General features: G+C 42.5%; 1 protein-coding gene across 1 annotated transcript in view; it reads right to left on the reverse strand.

The window, feature by feature from the left end:
- DENND1B (DENN domain containing 1B) overlaps window positions 1-6,023 on the reverse strand; it is a 156,613-nt gene extending 150,590 nt beyond the window's left edge. Inside the window, exons 1-3 of the mRNA XM_029962239.1 lie at window positions 5,557-6,023; window positions 5,406-5,417; window positions 3,263-3,327 (exon numbers count right to left, since the gene is read on the reverse strand). Coding sequence (XP_029818099.1) covers window positions 3,263-3,327; window positions 5,406-5,417; window positions 5,557-6,023 — 544 coding nt within the window. The remainder of the gene's footprint in view (window positions 1-3,262; window positions 3,328-5,405; window positions 5,418-5,556) is intronic.
- Between the last annotated feature and the right edge of the window lie 8,923 nt (window positions 6,024-14,946).

The raw sequence follows: 14,946 nt of genomic DNA on the forward strand, positions 1-14,946 counted from the left end.
AAAAAAGGTATCCAATGGGAAACAAAATTTTGATTTAGCTATAAATAAACACATGTTAGCACAACTGAGCCTGTAACCAATTCAGGAGCTACCTACTATATATGACGTGATAAATTCATATTAACCTACCTCTTTGTTTTCTACTCAATGTAAATACCTATGTTAAAAATTAGTGAAATGATTTAAGAACAAATGTCGTAATACATATAAACTCTGCTGCATTTCATGTATGTATGTATGTAGGTGGAAGAATCCTAGGACACTGTCATATCCGAAAAACCAACATTCCTTGGGAGTTATGTCGTAATTAAGAAGTCATCTAAAAATACTTTTCTAAAGTCATGTCACATTGTTGCAGGCACACAGCATCCTCATAAAAACATCCTATTAAGAGTTACACGTGCAGTAGGGCTACCTCAAATGTTATTTGTTGGAGCAGTTATACACTGGCACAGGGAAATTAAAATGCAGGAGAATGCATGCTAAGGCAAAGCTTGAGAAGAAAAAGCTTAAAGATACACAGGTCACATTAAGGTCTTCCTCTCTTCTAAGTCAGCTTCTCCTGCTGCTCACTCATGCAGGGAGATCATAATTTTGTGGCTGTGATATTTCCACGGCAACACTGGTGACAGTGATGTCACAAACTCAGCCCTGACATAGCTTCAGGATCAAGTACAAGGAGCAGATGGGATGCGAGGGAAAAAGCCCCTATTTAAACACAAATCTCTTTTATAAGAAAGAAAGAGGCATGAGCAAAGAAACAGGTGAATGGATCATGTTTTCAAGTATGATATATTCAAAAGATTATCCTAGCATGAAAATCTATTTAAAGGCAAGACCTACAATACAGGGTAACTGTCAAATTTGTTAGGCCTTATAATAAACCAACCTTGAAAGCTCCCTGTTTAGCATGACAAGCCTTGTGCTCCATTTCTAAAGTAGCAGTGAAACAATACACTTTTGTCCCTTGTGAATTTCCTTTAAATAACTTTAACATTCAGATATATTAATTTGATACATCACTGTGCTCATAATACCATATGTAAATATGATGTCAAGCCCTCACTGGAGTGAGTTTGTTATCTGAATTAGATATGATATGATATGAAAGACATTAAAACAAATCCCAGATAGGTCACCAAGTACAACAGGATGGTAACAGCCAGCACTGTTTGATTGGTAAAAGGGCACTATACTTTTGTGCTGATCTGTGGACACATGCAAGAATCAACACAAGCTCCAGGCCAGCTGAAGGACACCTAAACCCCTTGCCTGTCACACACTCTAGACTCCAACACTACAGATATCAGACCTCCTTCCTGCCTTCAGCCACCCCGTGGACCAACAGCAACTGAGCCCACCCGACACAGAAGGGATGGTGACAAGAAGTGGAATAGCACAGGATGCAACCACAATATAGTCTCAGATACAGTTTCCACACTGACTCAGGTCACAGTGCAAGGAAATACATAGACTTCTTAAAGATGCTGCTCTCCACAGACAATTGATAAACAGCAAAAATACCTACAGAGGGAGGCAGGGGAAGTGCCTACGACCAAAATTCAGGTGTAGATCATTCACAGAGCTGCAAGCAACAAAAAGTGGTTTCTTATAGCAGTAAAAGTGCAAAAATCAGAAGTCAAATAGGAGATAAAAGGAATTAAAAGGATTTAGAACCATGTTCTGATTACAGAAGAGAAAAACCCACATTTTTTGAATTTGATGATGAAGAACCTGAAAGGATTAACACTCCAGATCTCAGGAGGGAAAGGAAGAAAGGGAATAAAATTTGCAGGTTGAAGCTGGGCCTAAGCCAAGATGTGAACAGGCCCTCAGGAAGGAGACCAAAAGCACAATGCAAGGAGGAACAGATCAGAAGTCAAGTAGCTAAGCAGGGTTCCCAGCCATCACGTATGAAATCACTAAGGTAAAAAGTGCAAAAGGGTGAGAACAGAAGCAAAAATGTGCCATGATACAAACCACAACAATGATCAGAGTTCAGAAAACCCATCTGATTTGCCAGACTGTGACTGTATCAACAGCAAATCACAAAAGCAGGCTGAGGGATTCTGGCTGGTAACAAAAAAAGTGAAGGTATCCAAGGACTGCACCAGGTCCAAGATGTCATTTCACAACTCAATGAACAATCTTACAAAGAGAAGAGGAAAAATAAAGGGAGAAACTTGAGCTATCAGTACAGAATAACATATAATACAACAGGTACAGAAAGTCTGTTAGGATTGTCAGGAAAAGACCTAAAGAACTAGGTTTAGCTTCCACATTGTTGAAGCTTCAACAAAAATGGTTTTTGTAAACATATTAGCCATGATCCCATGACACCACTAACAAATGCTGCCTGAAATTAAAAAAAAAAAAAAAAGAAAAAGAATAGTTTGAGGCTATAAACTTCTACAGCCTTCTTATTAGAGTAGTAAACTCCGGAAATAGCATCCATTAGCACAGTAGGATAAGAAATACACTCTATTTTAAGATGCAGTTTTTACAATTGTGATTAAGACACAGCTGTCACAGACTAACATGACTACAACACAACCCCAACAAGACTCCTCCTCTCCCTGGGCTTTTGTAAGGCCAACAACCTCAGATGAGAACATGAACCGAGTTCCCCCAGTGGACTCTGAAGAGGTCACTTTAATTTCAGTACTGCAAATCCCATCTTCTTTTTACCCAAGAGGAAAAAAGCCTCTCTCAGACAACTCTTGCACTACTACATCTCTTTTACCACGTGTTTATAGAGACATGAAACTGATGGCTAATATAAGTTCAAGTCAGCACTTGTTGCTGTTTGTATGGTGTATCAAGCCAAAGCAGCTGCCAAACATGAGCTACAAAGAAAGTCTCTTCCTATTGTTCAGAAAATAAGTTATTTTCTCCCTATCACACTGATCAAAATTAACATTCCACTGATAGAAGTCAACTGTTCTGCTAAAATGAAATTTTAGACAAAACCAACATTGTAAGACTTCCAAAGTGCAGCAGATACAATTCAAGTTCAAGCTTTAAAAATATTTCTCTCAGAACAAAAATATTTTTACAATAGTCAAAACAAAAATATAACAGTAGAAAACCACAACAAGCACAAATTAATAGACTTTGAAAAGCAATAAAATAACCAGTCACTTTCTAATACAATCTCAATACAACAGCAACTCAAAATATAAGCTAACACCATATCAAGATGCAAAATATTTTTTTCTAGCACTCATTTCTATAAATAAAAATCATAGGCATAGTATATTACCTTCATTTTCAGAAGCTTGGCATTTTACTTTCAGTACCAAATCAAAGGTACGTTCTGGATTTTCCCTAGAAGAAGCAAACACAACCAATTAATTATACTCATGTTTCAGATCATGTTTCTACTGTGTTATATCCTTTCCACTCTCTTTGTATGGAATAAAATTAAAGAATCATTAAAACAAAATTAGAACCCAGATTAGTTCAAAGGAAGAACCAAAAAGTCACATTTAACTGTACAGCCTTTAGAAAGGAATAAGGAAGATAAACAAGCTAAACTGTGTGATTTATTTATGTGATACTGTGACTGCCTTATGAATCAAATAGCTTTCAAGTCTTCCACCATGCCCCACTAAATAGTTGAGAAAAAAAGAGCTACTACAATCCTTATCAATCAGTCAATCTGAAACGTATTAATGGAGTCACACACAGCCTTTTCTAAATGTACATTTTATTTCTACCTAATAGGAACAGCCCATCATTTGACTTCCACTTTAATTCCACAACTTTAGCCACTATCCTTTAAATGCTTATGATTACCACCACAAAGCTGAGAATCACTGAGCTTACCTCTTTCACAAGACATTGATCATCAACTGGGACTTTAAAGGTATAATTCACTGAGTGAAAAAAATATTAGTGGAGTTACCAGGGACGGTCACAACCCTGAGCAGGCCAGGAAGACAGAGCCTCCCTATCTGCAGCAGCCATCACAGGCAGCTTTGCGTGATGGCCAACGCCCCTTTTACCTCCCCAGTAAACACACACCTGATAATAATAAACTGCATATGCTAATAGCAATTAACACTCAACCTAATCCCACACTGAATATTTATTAAAATACTTTTAAATGCCACTACTACTAGACCCCCTCTGCCTACCAAGCACACTGCTATTTATATTAAAAACAAGCGGTATAACCGCACCCATATCAATTATCTATTTAACCACATAAAAGGCTCACACATGAACTCCCTTCTTGCATAATGCTCCCACTAAAGTCAGCTGGAGATTCAAGCAAGTAGACTTGGTTCCAGGTCTCTAGAATGCTTCAAATAAAGCATACAGCAATTAACACAGTTGTTTCTTTAAAGAAAGTTTTGAATGAAATCCAAAGGCTGAGCTGGGGAAAATTTCAGCTGTCACAAATTAATTGATTCAGTACATGCTTTCATTGACCTCAGCACCATCATCAACTGAGATACGCAATTATAGTCTAATTCAGGTTATGGAGACATAACCTGCCCATATCACAATCTTTCCTTGCATTTTAAAGCATTTCTTTGGGAAAATCCTATATCTACTGATCCTGTGTGTAGGAGATCAAATTCTGCTCTGAGTTACAACAGCCTAAATCCAGTATATTGGAGATTTACTCTGGTATTAAACTCTGTCCATTGTTCCTCTGACTGGTGAGCAGGTTCAGAATGAAACTGATAAGGCTGTGCTTTGTTGAGCCATCTAGAAAAGTGAACCACAAAAATCCTGCATTTAAAAGAAATGACATCTCCTCATGACATTACTCTAGTTCAGGCATTGGGTTTATACCCTCAGGTTGGAGTTTTAATCTGGATCAGTTCAAGTGTTGCAAACACCAAATGAGTGCCTCTAATTCAACTCTTAGCTGAATTATGCTCATGAAAAAAAAGCTCTTTGAAGTAACACTGCCTTCCGTCTTTCACTTTACTACTCTGAAACCGCTTTTGCAGAAAAATGCTTCTAAGTTTACTCTTCACATCCCACTACACTTAGAAGTGTCAAAAATGTGTCAAACTAATCTGAAAATTGTCAGACCGTCTCTCATTTCCTTCACAGCTCCGCACTGGCAGCCTGCTTATTCATCGGGTATTGACACGGAGATGTTCGTCAATTTCCGAAACCCGAGTTAAATACCCTGTCACTTTCCAACCTGGGGACGGGCAAGTGGCCGCTCCCGGTGGGCAGGCTGGACACCTAAAACCTGCCCTGCACCTGCCATACCACAGTGGCAAAAACGTGCCCTGTAACCACCATGGCCATAAACCAAAACACAAGAAGTTCCACCTCAACACGAGGAGGAATTTGCTTACGTTGAGGGTGGCAGAGCACTGGAACAGCTGCCCAGGTAGGTCGTGGAGTCTCCCTGTCTGGAGACATTCCAAACCCACCTGGACGCGTTCCTGTGTCACCTGCTCCAGGAGACCCTGCCTTGGCACGGAGTTGGCCTGTATGATTTCCAGCGCTCCCTTCCAACCCGAGCTATTCTGTGATTCTGTGACCTCCTAAAGAGACGCCTGTCACAGCTCCGGGCAGGGTCACTGCGGGCAGCGCTGCCGCCCGGCCCGGGGAAGCTGCGCTGGGCCCGGCGGCCTCGGCACCGAGCTCCCAGTGCCGCCCGGCCCGCTCCCCGGCACGGCCCGACCGGCGCCCGCTGCCGCTGCCCCAGCTCTGCCCCTGCCCTGCGCGCCACGGCCGGCGGCTGCAAGCGCGGGCCCCCGCGCGCTGCGGGCGGGGCGATTTGCCGGGGCCGCCGCGGGGCGGGGCGGCGCGGGGCGGAGGAGCTGGCCGGCAGGGCTGTGGCCGCCTCCTCCTCCATCCTTCCTCCTCCTCCCCCCTGCCCGGGGCCGGCGGTCGGGGGCGCCGCGCTCCCCCGCCGCCGCGGGGTCCCGCCTCGCCCCGGCTCCGGCCCCGCCGCCTCCCGCCCGCCCTTCCCGCTGTTCACTCAGCTGGCCCGGCGGCGCGCCCGGCCCCTCGCACGGTCCCGCCGGGTGTGCTTTATCGCCCATCCGCCTTGCTCCCCTCCCGCCCGCCGCACGCCGGGCCCGCCGGGCCGGGGCGGCCGCGGGGCCTTCTCGCCGCCCGCCCGCCCGCGGGGCTCGGCTCGGCTCGGCTCGGGGCCGCCGCGTTCGCGACAGCCCCGGCAGCGGTCCGCGCACGCACCGCACTCACTTGGAACCTGCTGGCCATTGCGGTCACGATCGCGGGCCCCGGCGGCGGCCCCGGCCGCCCCCAGGACAAGCGCCCGCCCGGCGGGGCGAGGGGCAGCCCGGCGCGAAGCGCTGGGCGGGCGGGGGCGGTCTCAGCGCGGCGGGCGGCGGCCATGGCTGCTCCGCTTCCGCTCCCCCGGCTCGGGCCGCGGACTGCGGCGGAAGCGGCGGCACCGCCTCCTTCCCCCGTCTCTCAGTCCTGTTCAGCCGCTCCGCACCTTCTGGAACCAGGAAGCTCCTCGCGGCCCGGGGGGGAGCGCCGGGGCCGGTGTCACCTTGAGCCCGGCGGGGAGGGCGGGCGGCCGTGCCTCCGCGCAGGTGCGCCGCGGGCCCGGCGCTGCAGCCCCTGCCCGGGGCCCGGCAGGTGGGGCAGGGCAGCACCATGGTACCGTCATGTGTCACCTCACGGGCACCTTCACCCGCTGCAACATCACCTCCTTGGATGGTGCGTCCACTGACACATCCTAACAGCCCTTTACGCCCAGCAGGAAAGTGGAGCCTTTCCTAGTAAAAGTCATAAATATTAATTTAACCTGCGGTTAAATCTGTTTAGCCTTTATTTTTGTCGGGTGCTAAACAAACAGTGTCCTAAGCTGCTCAAGAAGGTGTTGCAGCGGGGGCCGGCTGGAGCAAACGCACCGTCCTGTAAACACACATGAAAAGCTTTATACCTTCGAGTGCTTCCCGCGAGTTTGGAAAGGAAATAAAAATAACACCGCCCTTGAGAGGCTTCCAAGTCTCATTCATCTGAGAGGCACTGAGCAGCCAAGTTCCCACCTACACCAAGTTTCCCTCACCAGCATAGTAACACTGCAATGAAAAAGTGCATAAAATAGATTTTGTGGTACTGGGCCAAAGAAAAAACGTCATTCTTTTCACTCTTCCTCCAGAAACTAATCATCGTATCAACAGCTGAAAAGATGAAAAAAATCCAAGCCAATTATATTTTAAACACATAAAACAGCATTAGTGCATTACTGGGACTGAAAAATCAAATATTCAAAGTCAGGAAATTACAAATATTAACTTTTCCAAAGCAATATCGTTTTGGCTTCCTTGCACATCCTACACACCTCACAGGATATAGATTAACTAATAATAAAATGTGTAGATGTACAACAGAAAGAACTGAATATTGAAGCAGAAACCTTAGCTTGGGGATTTTCTTGGATTTCAAGTACCTACTTTCCCAGTCCTTGTTCTGCAGTAATTCTCATCTGTGTTTTAGCAGCCAGTATTTGCAGCTCCCACCGAAGTAAATGAAATTGTTTGGGGCTTTGTATCCTTAACACATAACCACGCACTTCATATAGCTCAGGGGGTTTAAATGGAATAAAACCATCCAATGTGTATTTTTGTATACCATGAGAGGCCCTCGCAGCAGGCAGCGTTAACTGACCCGCTGTTAAACTGAACTTCTCTGGTGGGATCAGTCTGGACTAAAGGGCTGGGAGAGAGGGCATTGATGCCCATCCCTGCTCTAGCAGGGCAATGGAAGAGCAAGGCAGAGACCCTCCTGCAGCCACCCAGAGCTGCCCAGATGCAGCCCCCGAGGCTGGCACCCAGGGATGATACAGAACCCAAAGGGCTCCAGCAGCTGATAAATCTGATAAATCTGATAAAGCATAAGTGGGGAGGGACGTGGGACGCGATCACAGTCATGTCTGTACGTCTGTCTGTCTACCCTCCATCTCACCACCATACCTACTGTAAAGCACACAGAATTTGAAAGTCTTTTCTGCATGAAATGGCCAATACTTTAACAAGATTGAATTTGGATTGGATGATTATCAAAATATTGAGACATTTTATTTGTGGAAAATTTCCATTTTAAATGTACCAGAAAGTGAAGGAAAAAAAAAAAATACCCTGTGTTTCAGGATTTCATTAAATCTGTATTCTTAATTACACTAAATATTTTATAAGCCTACTGTGAATTTGTTTCTCTCTTCTCTTAGGCTGCTGATGCTTGCCACTTTTACAGACAGAAGAGTAGTCTGGCAGCCTGTCAAGCTGATCCACTGTGCGACTCCAGCCACTCTTGGACTGGGGTCTGTCTTGGCAGATACAACCATTGGGTCCCTTGGAATTTATTTTATCGTAATTGGAGAAAAAATAGGTAGGGTTTCTTTCCCAAAGTAAATATATGCTTTGTCACTAGAGTAAATTGACTGCATGCAGTGACCAAACCTTGCCTGCCTGGAAGAGCAGGAAGAGTAGAGAAAGTTCACATTTAAAATAGAAGGCATACGGCAGAACACCCTGTTGAGGTGAAGCTCACATCTCTCAGAGCTATTATTTCAGACTCTGTGAAAGCTTAAGCAGACATCTGTGCCCAGGTTACACTTAGTTCATGTTTTCAAGACTGTTTTGCAACCACGACAGCTTTTAATGAATAATGGTGTTTTAGGAAAGGTGTTGGTGTTCAAAACCACCTCTTGCTGCTGCCTTGTTTCAGCCTTTCCCTGGAAAAGGGTTAAGGAAGAAGGAAAAGCTGAAAGAAAAGCCTAGTAGACATGCAGAGAATCGATTAGTTTAGTATATTCTGAAGCTGGGAGTCTAGGTTACTTTTCTTTACTCTTTGGTTTTCCTTTCCAAATTAGAACCATGAAGCAAAGGATATTTGGACTTTTCAGAGTCAACTGTTCTACCAGGTAATCCAGAAGACAACAGCCTTCTTCTTTATGTTTTGTATAACGTGAAAATGGCTGAACTCTACATAAATTATCTCTAAAAGATTAGCATAAGGACTGATATAAGAGGATTTGCTGGAGGTAGGGGTGATGAACATTTATTTCATAGATATGAGCAACTGAAAGACAGATAACTTAGAGATAAAAATTCCTACTCAATCTTCAGTTGTAATTAGCCCATGGTGAATACTCATTAGTCATCTTTGTTGCACTCCAATAATATAAAGGATCTCTAGAACTGATATAGATAATTACAGACACTATTCAGCTCTAACATGCTGCCAGTAAAAGAGGTCTCAATGTAAATTGACTTGGACCTACAAGCCTTAATTTTCTCCCAAATTCATTAATGCTTTGCAGTAAGAGGTTGGATGAAAAAATACCTGAAAGTCTACTTCATCTGAATCAGATAAGAAGAGGATGGAAGTGCCATCAGGGCAGCTTTATCTCAAGGATCATAGAATCATAGAATGGTTTGGGTTGAAATGGGCCTTAAAGATCATCTACTTCCAACCCCCCTGCCACAGGCAGGGGCACCTTTCCCCCTGCCACAGGCAGGGACACCTTTCAGTAGACCAGATTGCTCAGAGCTCCATCCAGCCTGGCCTTGAACACTTCCAGAGATCCACAGCTTCTCTGGCAGTTTGTTCCAGTGCCTCATGACCCTCACAGTAAAGAATTTTTTCCTAATATCTAGTCTAAACCTTTTCTCTTTCAGTTTGAAGCCATTCCCCCTTGTCCTGATACCAGGGGTTGCCCCAACCCAGTTGCAGCACCTTGCACTTGGTCTTATTAAACTTCATGAGATTCCCAAACATCGTGAGATTTGTTAAAAGCATAACAAAACACATAACATACTTTTTAGTTAACAACAAAGTTCAATATGGAAACAACAGGAGATGTAGATGAAAAACACCAAACAAAATCCCAAAATATAGCATCCATAGGCTTTCTGCCATTCTCTGCCAAATCAAAACCACGTGGGTTTGGGTCTATAAAAGTGGTGCAGTGCAGGGATCTCAAAAAGGGAGATGAGAAACAGACAGGAAATGGCCATGTATCCTGTCGCTTGGAAACAGTGGAGCAAAGAAGGGGAATTCTGTGAGAATCCAATTACTTTTTTTAAGTTGAAATCATTACATTCACACATTTAGTGATTTTCTTTTGGCAGGGAAAACATAAAAGGGACAGAGGGAATGGAAAAGCACAAAACCTCTGAAGACAAGAATTATTCTGTTTAGTTTTTAGCATGGGGGAATTTGAATCTTCCCAATGCAAACTGCAAGCACCCCTGCTTTGTGCAGGGACATTCATGGGGAGCACAGGAAACAGAATTTAGCCTACAAGCAAAGGCCACCCAATGAAATAACAGAGGGTTTAGCGATCACTGACTGAATCCAACTCGGTACAGGTCTAAATCTCCCACCCCGACTAACTCCAGCAAGGCTTTCTTTTATTTGCTACACAGTTCTGAGGTAGAAGTCTCATCATCACCATAAGCTGGAGCACACATATTGTCAGTTAAGGAATCTTGAGTATCTCAGAAGTTCTCACTAGCTAGGTGCATTTTATTTAATAGTAAAGCATACTACTAATAAAAGTGGTCTTCCTCTTAAATGCTGCTGAAACCCATAAAGGGATTTCCTTCAGTATAGTGTTAACAGAGCTTACTGAAAGAGATGTTCTCCCCTGGGAATGCCTATGAGTTTGTCAAAAATGGCAAAATCAAAAAGGATAAAGTTTCCTATTGTATGGTTATAGCAAAATATTTCTTAGAACTCTTTGGTGTGAACAGCAATTTATACCTTATACCAAGAATTACTTCTTCACTTACCACTGAGTCTGTCTGTACTGGGATCACTTTTAATCCTCCTTCCATCAAATAAGTCACAGTAGGTTTGTGTTATCTCAGTGGCTATCAGTACATCTCCTATCAATATAATCACCTTCTCAGAACTCATAGACTTGGAAAGCATCTCTTAGAATCTGAGTTTGCTCTTCATTTTAATGGGGTTGGAGGTTTGTTTTTTGGGGGCTTTTTTGTCAGCTTGTTTGAATCTTACCCGTCCTCATCCCAAATTGTAAATGAGTGACTATGTAATCTCCCCTATGCAAAGTTCTCCAAATCTCCAAATTCACAAATATCAATTTCCCCATTAAACTCCTTAGCCATAATACTGCCATGAGACAATACGTAACAGAGAAAATACTGTAGGTTTAAGAAACACCACATACCTACATTAGGTCATTTCATCATTCGGCTTCTTTAGAGATAGCAATTGATTTGAAATAGATCTGTTTCAATAAGCTTGTCAAGTTTATTTACTAAATACATTTATATAGTAAATACATGTCTATAAATATTCTACATTTTTATTGACTCCTTACATGATCCATACAAACATTTTTTTTTCATCTTTCAGTGTTATTTATTCAAAAAAGCACTATAAAAATCTTAAGTTTTCCTGCTTAAGAACAGGGGATGATTTAAGGTAGACATGACCAAAGGTGACACCTTGACATGGCTGGGTAAGGACTTTAATGTGAAGCTTGTGCTGTGTTATCATTAAGTGTCAGGGATGCAGCATTCCACTAGCTGTCATTGTGCTTGCAGCCAGGCTCTGTGCAAAGGCTAATCTGCCCAAACACACACACTCAGGTAAACATGCTCATTAATTAATCAGTGAACTCCTGGGCAGAGATCACTGCTTGTATAAAAATGAGGATTCCCTGGCTTTCTAATTAATGTGTCCTACCAACAAGACTAAGAAAGCAGGTCTTCTTAACCAGGTCAGCTTTAATTACAAGTTTAACAAAGGAGATGGGGGAATTTTATGAACATAACTTCAAACTATGGAGCTTTAAGAGCCAAGACACTCAAAAGTTTTCAAGTTTACGATATGGCTGTATTAGTTCAGGATTTAGTTTAGTGGTGGTATTTGCAAATCCTTGCAGACTGACCAATAATACCTTTTGTTAGTTAGATTTGCACCATAATCTACAGAAGATGTGAAGTATGAATCCAGTAAATACTTACGACCCTTTGTAAAGTTTAACCAGACAGTTGCTTTACCTATGCTGTCTTGATGTCTTATCAGTGGTTCATATGTAAATTAATTTAGAAATTAAAGATTAGTAATATTTCTATGCATATTAACCTCAATTCATAGTCAATTTAGAAAATTTGGGTGGATTTCTAATTTATTCAGACATGACAGCTGGCAGAATCTAACAGTAGAATAAACCACCTTTCAGCTCTGCTGCCCAAATCCAGCCTTCAGCCGGCGAATACCAAGTGCTTTCCAGTGGATGCTGATTATTCATAGGACTGTTTGAAAACAAGCAGCGGTCTTTGCCCAGTTCCAGTTTAGATGCGAGTCAGACACCTTGCAACTGGCCTCCCTGTTAGGAACTTCAAAGACATTAAATACTTAAGAAAGAAAGAAGCTGTTCTCTTCTTTGCATAGTAAAAAAAAAAAAAAAAAACAAAACCAAACCAAAACTAGAAAAAAACCCAAACAACCCCCCCCCCAAAAAAAACCTCCAAGAATGTTTCAAGAAACATTGATGGCAATGTTAAGGGAACATACTCAATTCTTTCCCACAGTTAATGATTATTGTGGAGATTTTTTTTCAGCCCAGCAGACAGTTTTCTTAAGGAAGAATTTTTTAGTGAAGCAGCAGGGTCAGGTGGCATCTTTCAATATGCATGGATTGAGCAGAAGGAAATCACTCATTCAAGTCATTTGCAAGTAAAAGTTTTGTACCAGATTGAACGCTTTCTTGCTGAATAAATTCAGTTCTTCTCTTTAGGCAAGAATATATTCCTCATATTTCTCAAATGTATATTTTAAATTCTTCAGGTTGCACGTTGCCTGATGTATATGGTACTCATTAAAACTACGATGGAGCAAGACTTTTTTACCATATTTGAAAGTTATTTTTTAGAAAGTTCTATTCAAAGCAGTACAAAACTGATTTCTGCTATCAAACATAAAAATGTCATACTGTTGCAATCATCTGGATGTGGACTTCTTGTGGTGACACCAAATGTCCGTAAAATTAGGAACTGAACTTTATTAAAAAAAGGATGTGTTAAAAGTCTATATGCTGTTTTGGAAACTGTCTGCTGCGTCTAGCAAAAAAAAAAAAAAAATCCAAGCAGTAAATCAAGCAATACTAAATATTAAAAGAACAGTTTCCAGCTGTTTGTTTGCCATGGATTAAGGCCCTCTGTGTGCACTGGCATGATTATGAAAGAGTATATAAATGACAGATGTTTTATATGGAAATTAGTTATAAAAATCCAGTTTTTCAGGTTTACAAACAGTATATAATATACAAATAGCCAATAGAGACAGTGTATTTTTATATTTACTTACATTAAAAGATGAAAAAGCACTGTACAGTTTCTCCTATCAGAATATCCTGCACAATATCCCTAACTCTGTTCTAATATTGCAGCTGATATGACAGGGAACCCACAGTGCCAACTTCTTTGGCCAGTGATTTGTCTTCATGCTTTATTGTGGTGCTTTGCTCGTAATTAATTGTGTAAGATAATTCATTAATGATAACCTTTCTTCTTTGGAAAAGGCAAATTCTTTCTAACATAAACTAGTTTTTTTTCTATAAAGGAAAAACTATATCCCTTGCAGTGTATGAATCCTAATGTAGGATTCATACAGGAATAGAGGAAGCTTTTTGAGGAAGACTTGCTAAGCTGCTTTTTGTTATAACACTTTGTTATGCAATTGGATCACAGGTAAATCATTGAAATGTCAAATACATCTTCTGCAGGTTTCTTCATTCAGAGATATTAGGACAATTGACCCAGTTATCATTGTGCTAAATAGCTACAAATAGTTCAGACAGATGGTTTTAGATCCCTATATGTATTGTTGGCTCACCACTGCATCCAATACCGAAGACACAAAACCAGTGGAGAGGTTCTAAGCACAACAGATGTGAGTGTAATCCCAGTAATTAACTAATACAGGGAACTGCCATATTTATTAGTTATGCTTACTGAAGAAATTATTGACTTTAATATCTGGCAAGAATGAGATTGGAAGAAGGAAGTGACAGCTCAAGAAAAGCAAGGCCAACAGGCTACCCTTGGGACAGTGTTAATGCAGCTGATGGCCTTATTTACTGGAACTAGTCCTGCTACCTACCCTAACCACTGGAGCTGTACGCGCAGTTTGAGGGCAGAAGAATGGTAGGACACCGTACTCCTTGGTATTTGAGAGGATGTGCCTGGGAGAGTTCAGAAAGATGACAACAGTTAGGCTGTGGAGTCACCTCACAGTTTTATTTCAGGGCTTCACTTTACACTGGTGGGGAAAGGAACGGGGCTCTCAGCAGTTCTCAAATGTTGCTGTAAGTCTGCCTCAGGATCAGGCTGTTTTGTTCTCAGAGTCCCAGGCAAACACAAAAATTAAATCATAGTGATATGACTTATTTTGCACAGAATTCTCCATCTGTTGCTTTTCTCAATAGTTCCATTAGAAAGTCATGTTGCTTCATACTCTATTATTAACAGATGTTGGAGCAGAATAATGCGTATGCGTTGCTGAGAATTAGAAGAGTCGCTAAGTACAAACCTCTGTCCTAGTACTTGTATCGTGACACTGACCAAAGCACCTTGCTGTCACAGGAAATCCCACCTGTGGGAAGGGACCTCCAGAGGTCCCCTCACCCAGCTTCCCACTCAGAGCAGGCTGCTCGGGGTTGGTTCTGAGTAGCTCCAAGAGTGGGGGATACTGCAGCCTCCCTGGGAATCCTGCTTGCTCTGGTGCTGGACCACTCTCACAGCAAAAAATTAATTACTGTGTCAACTCAGAATTTCTCCTATTTCAGCACATCTTTACTGCCTCTTGCTCTCCCACTGTCCACCTCTGGGAAGAATCAGGCTACATCTCCTCCGCATCCTCCCCGCAGTAGCTGCGTACATGGGAGGGGGGTTCACCCTGAAGCCACCTCTCCTTAGAGCTGAACAAGCACAGCTCTTTGAGCCTCCCCTCCTT

The sequence above is a fragment of the Manacus vitellinus genome, unplaced genomic scaffold (genome assembly GCF_001715985.3).
Source record: "Manacus vitellinus isolate BGI_N305 unplaced genomic scaffold, ASM171598v3 scaffold_44_pilon, whole genome shotgun sequence".
NCBI lineage: Eukaryota > Metazoa > Chordata > Aves > Passeriformes > Pipridae > Manacus > Manacus vitellinus.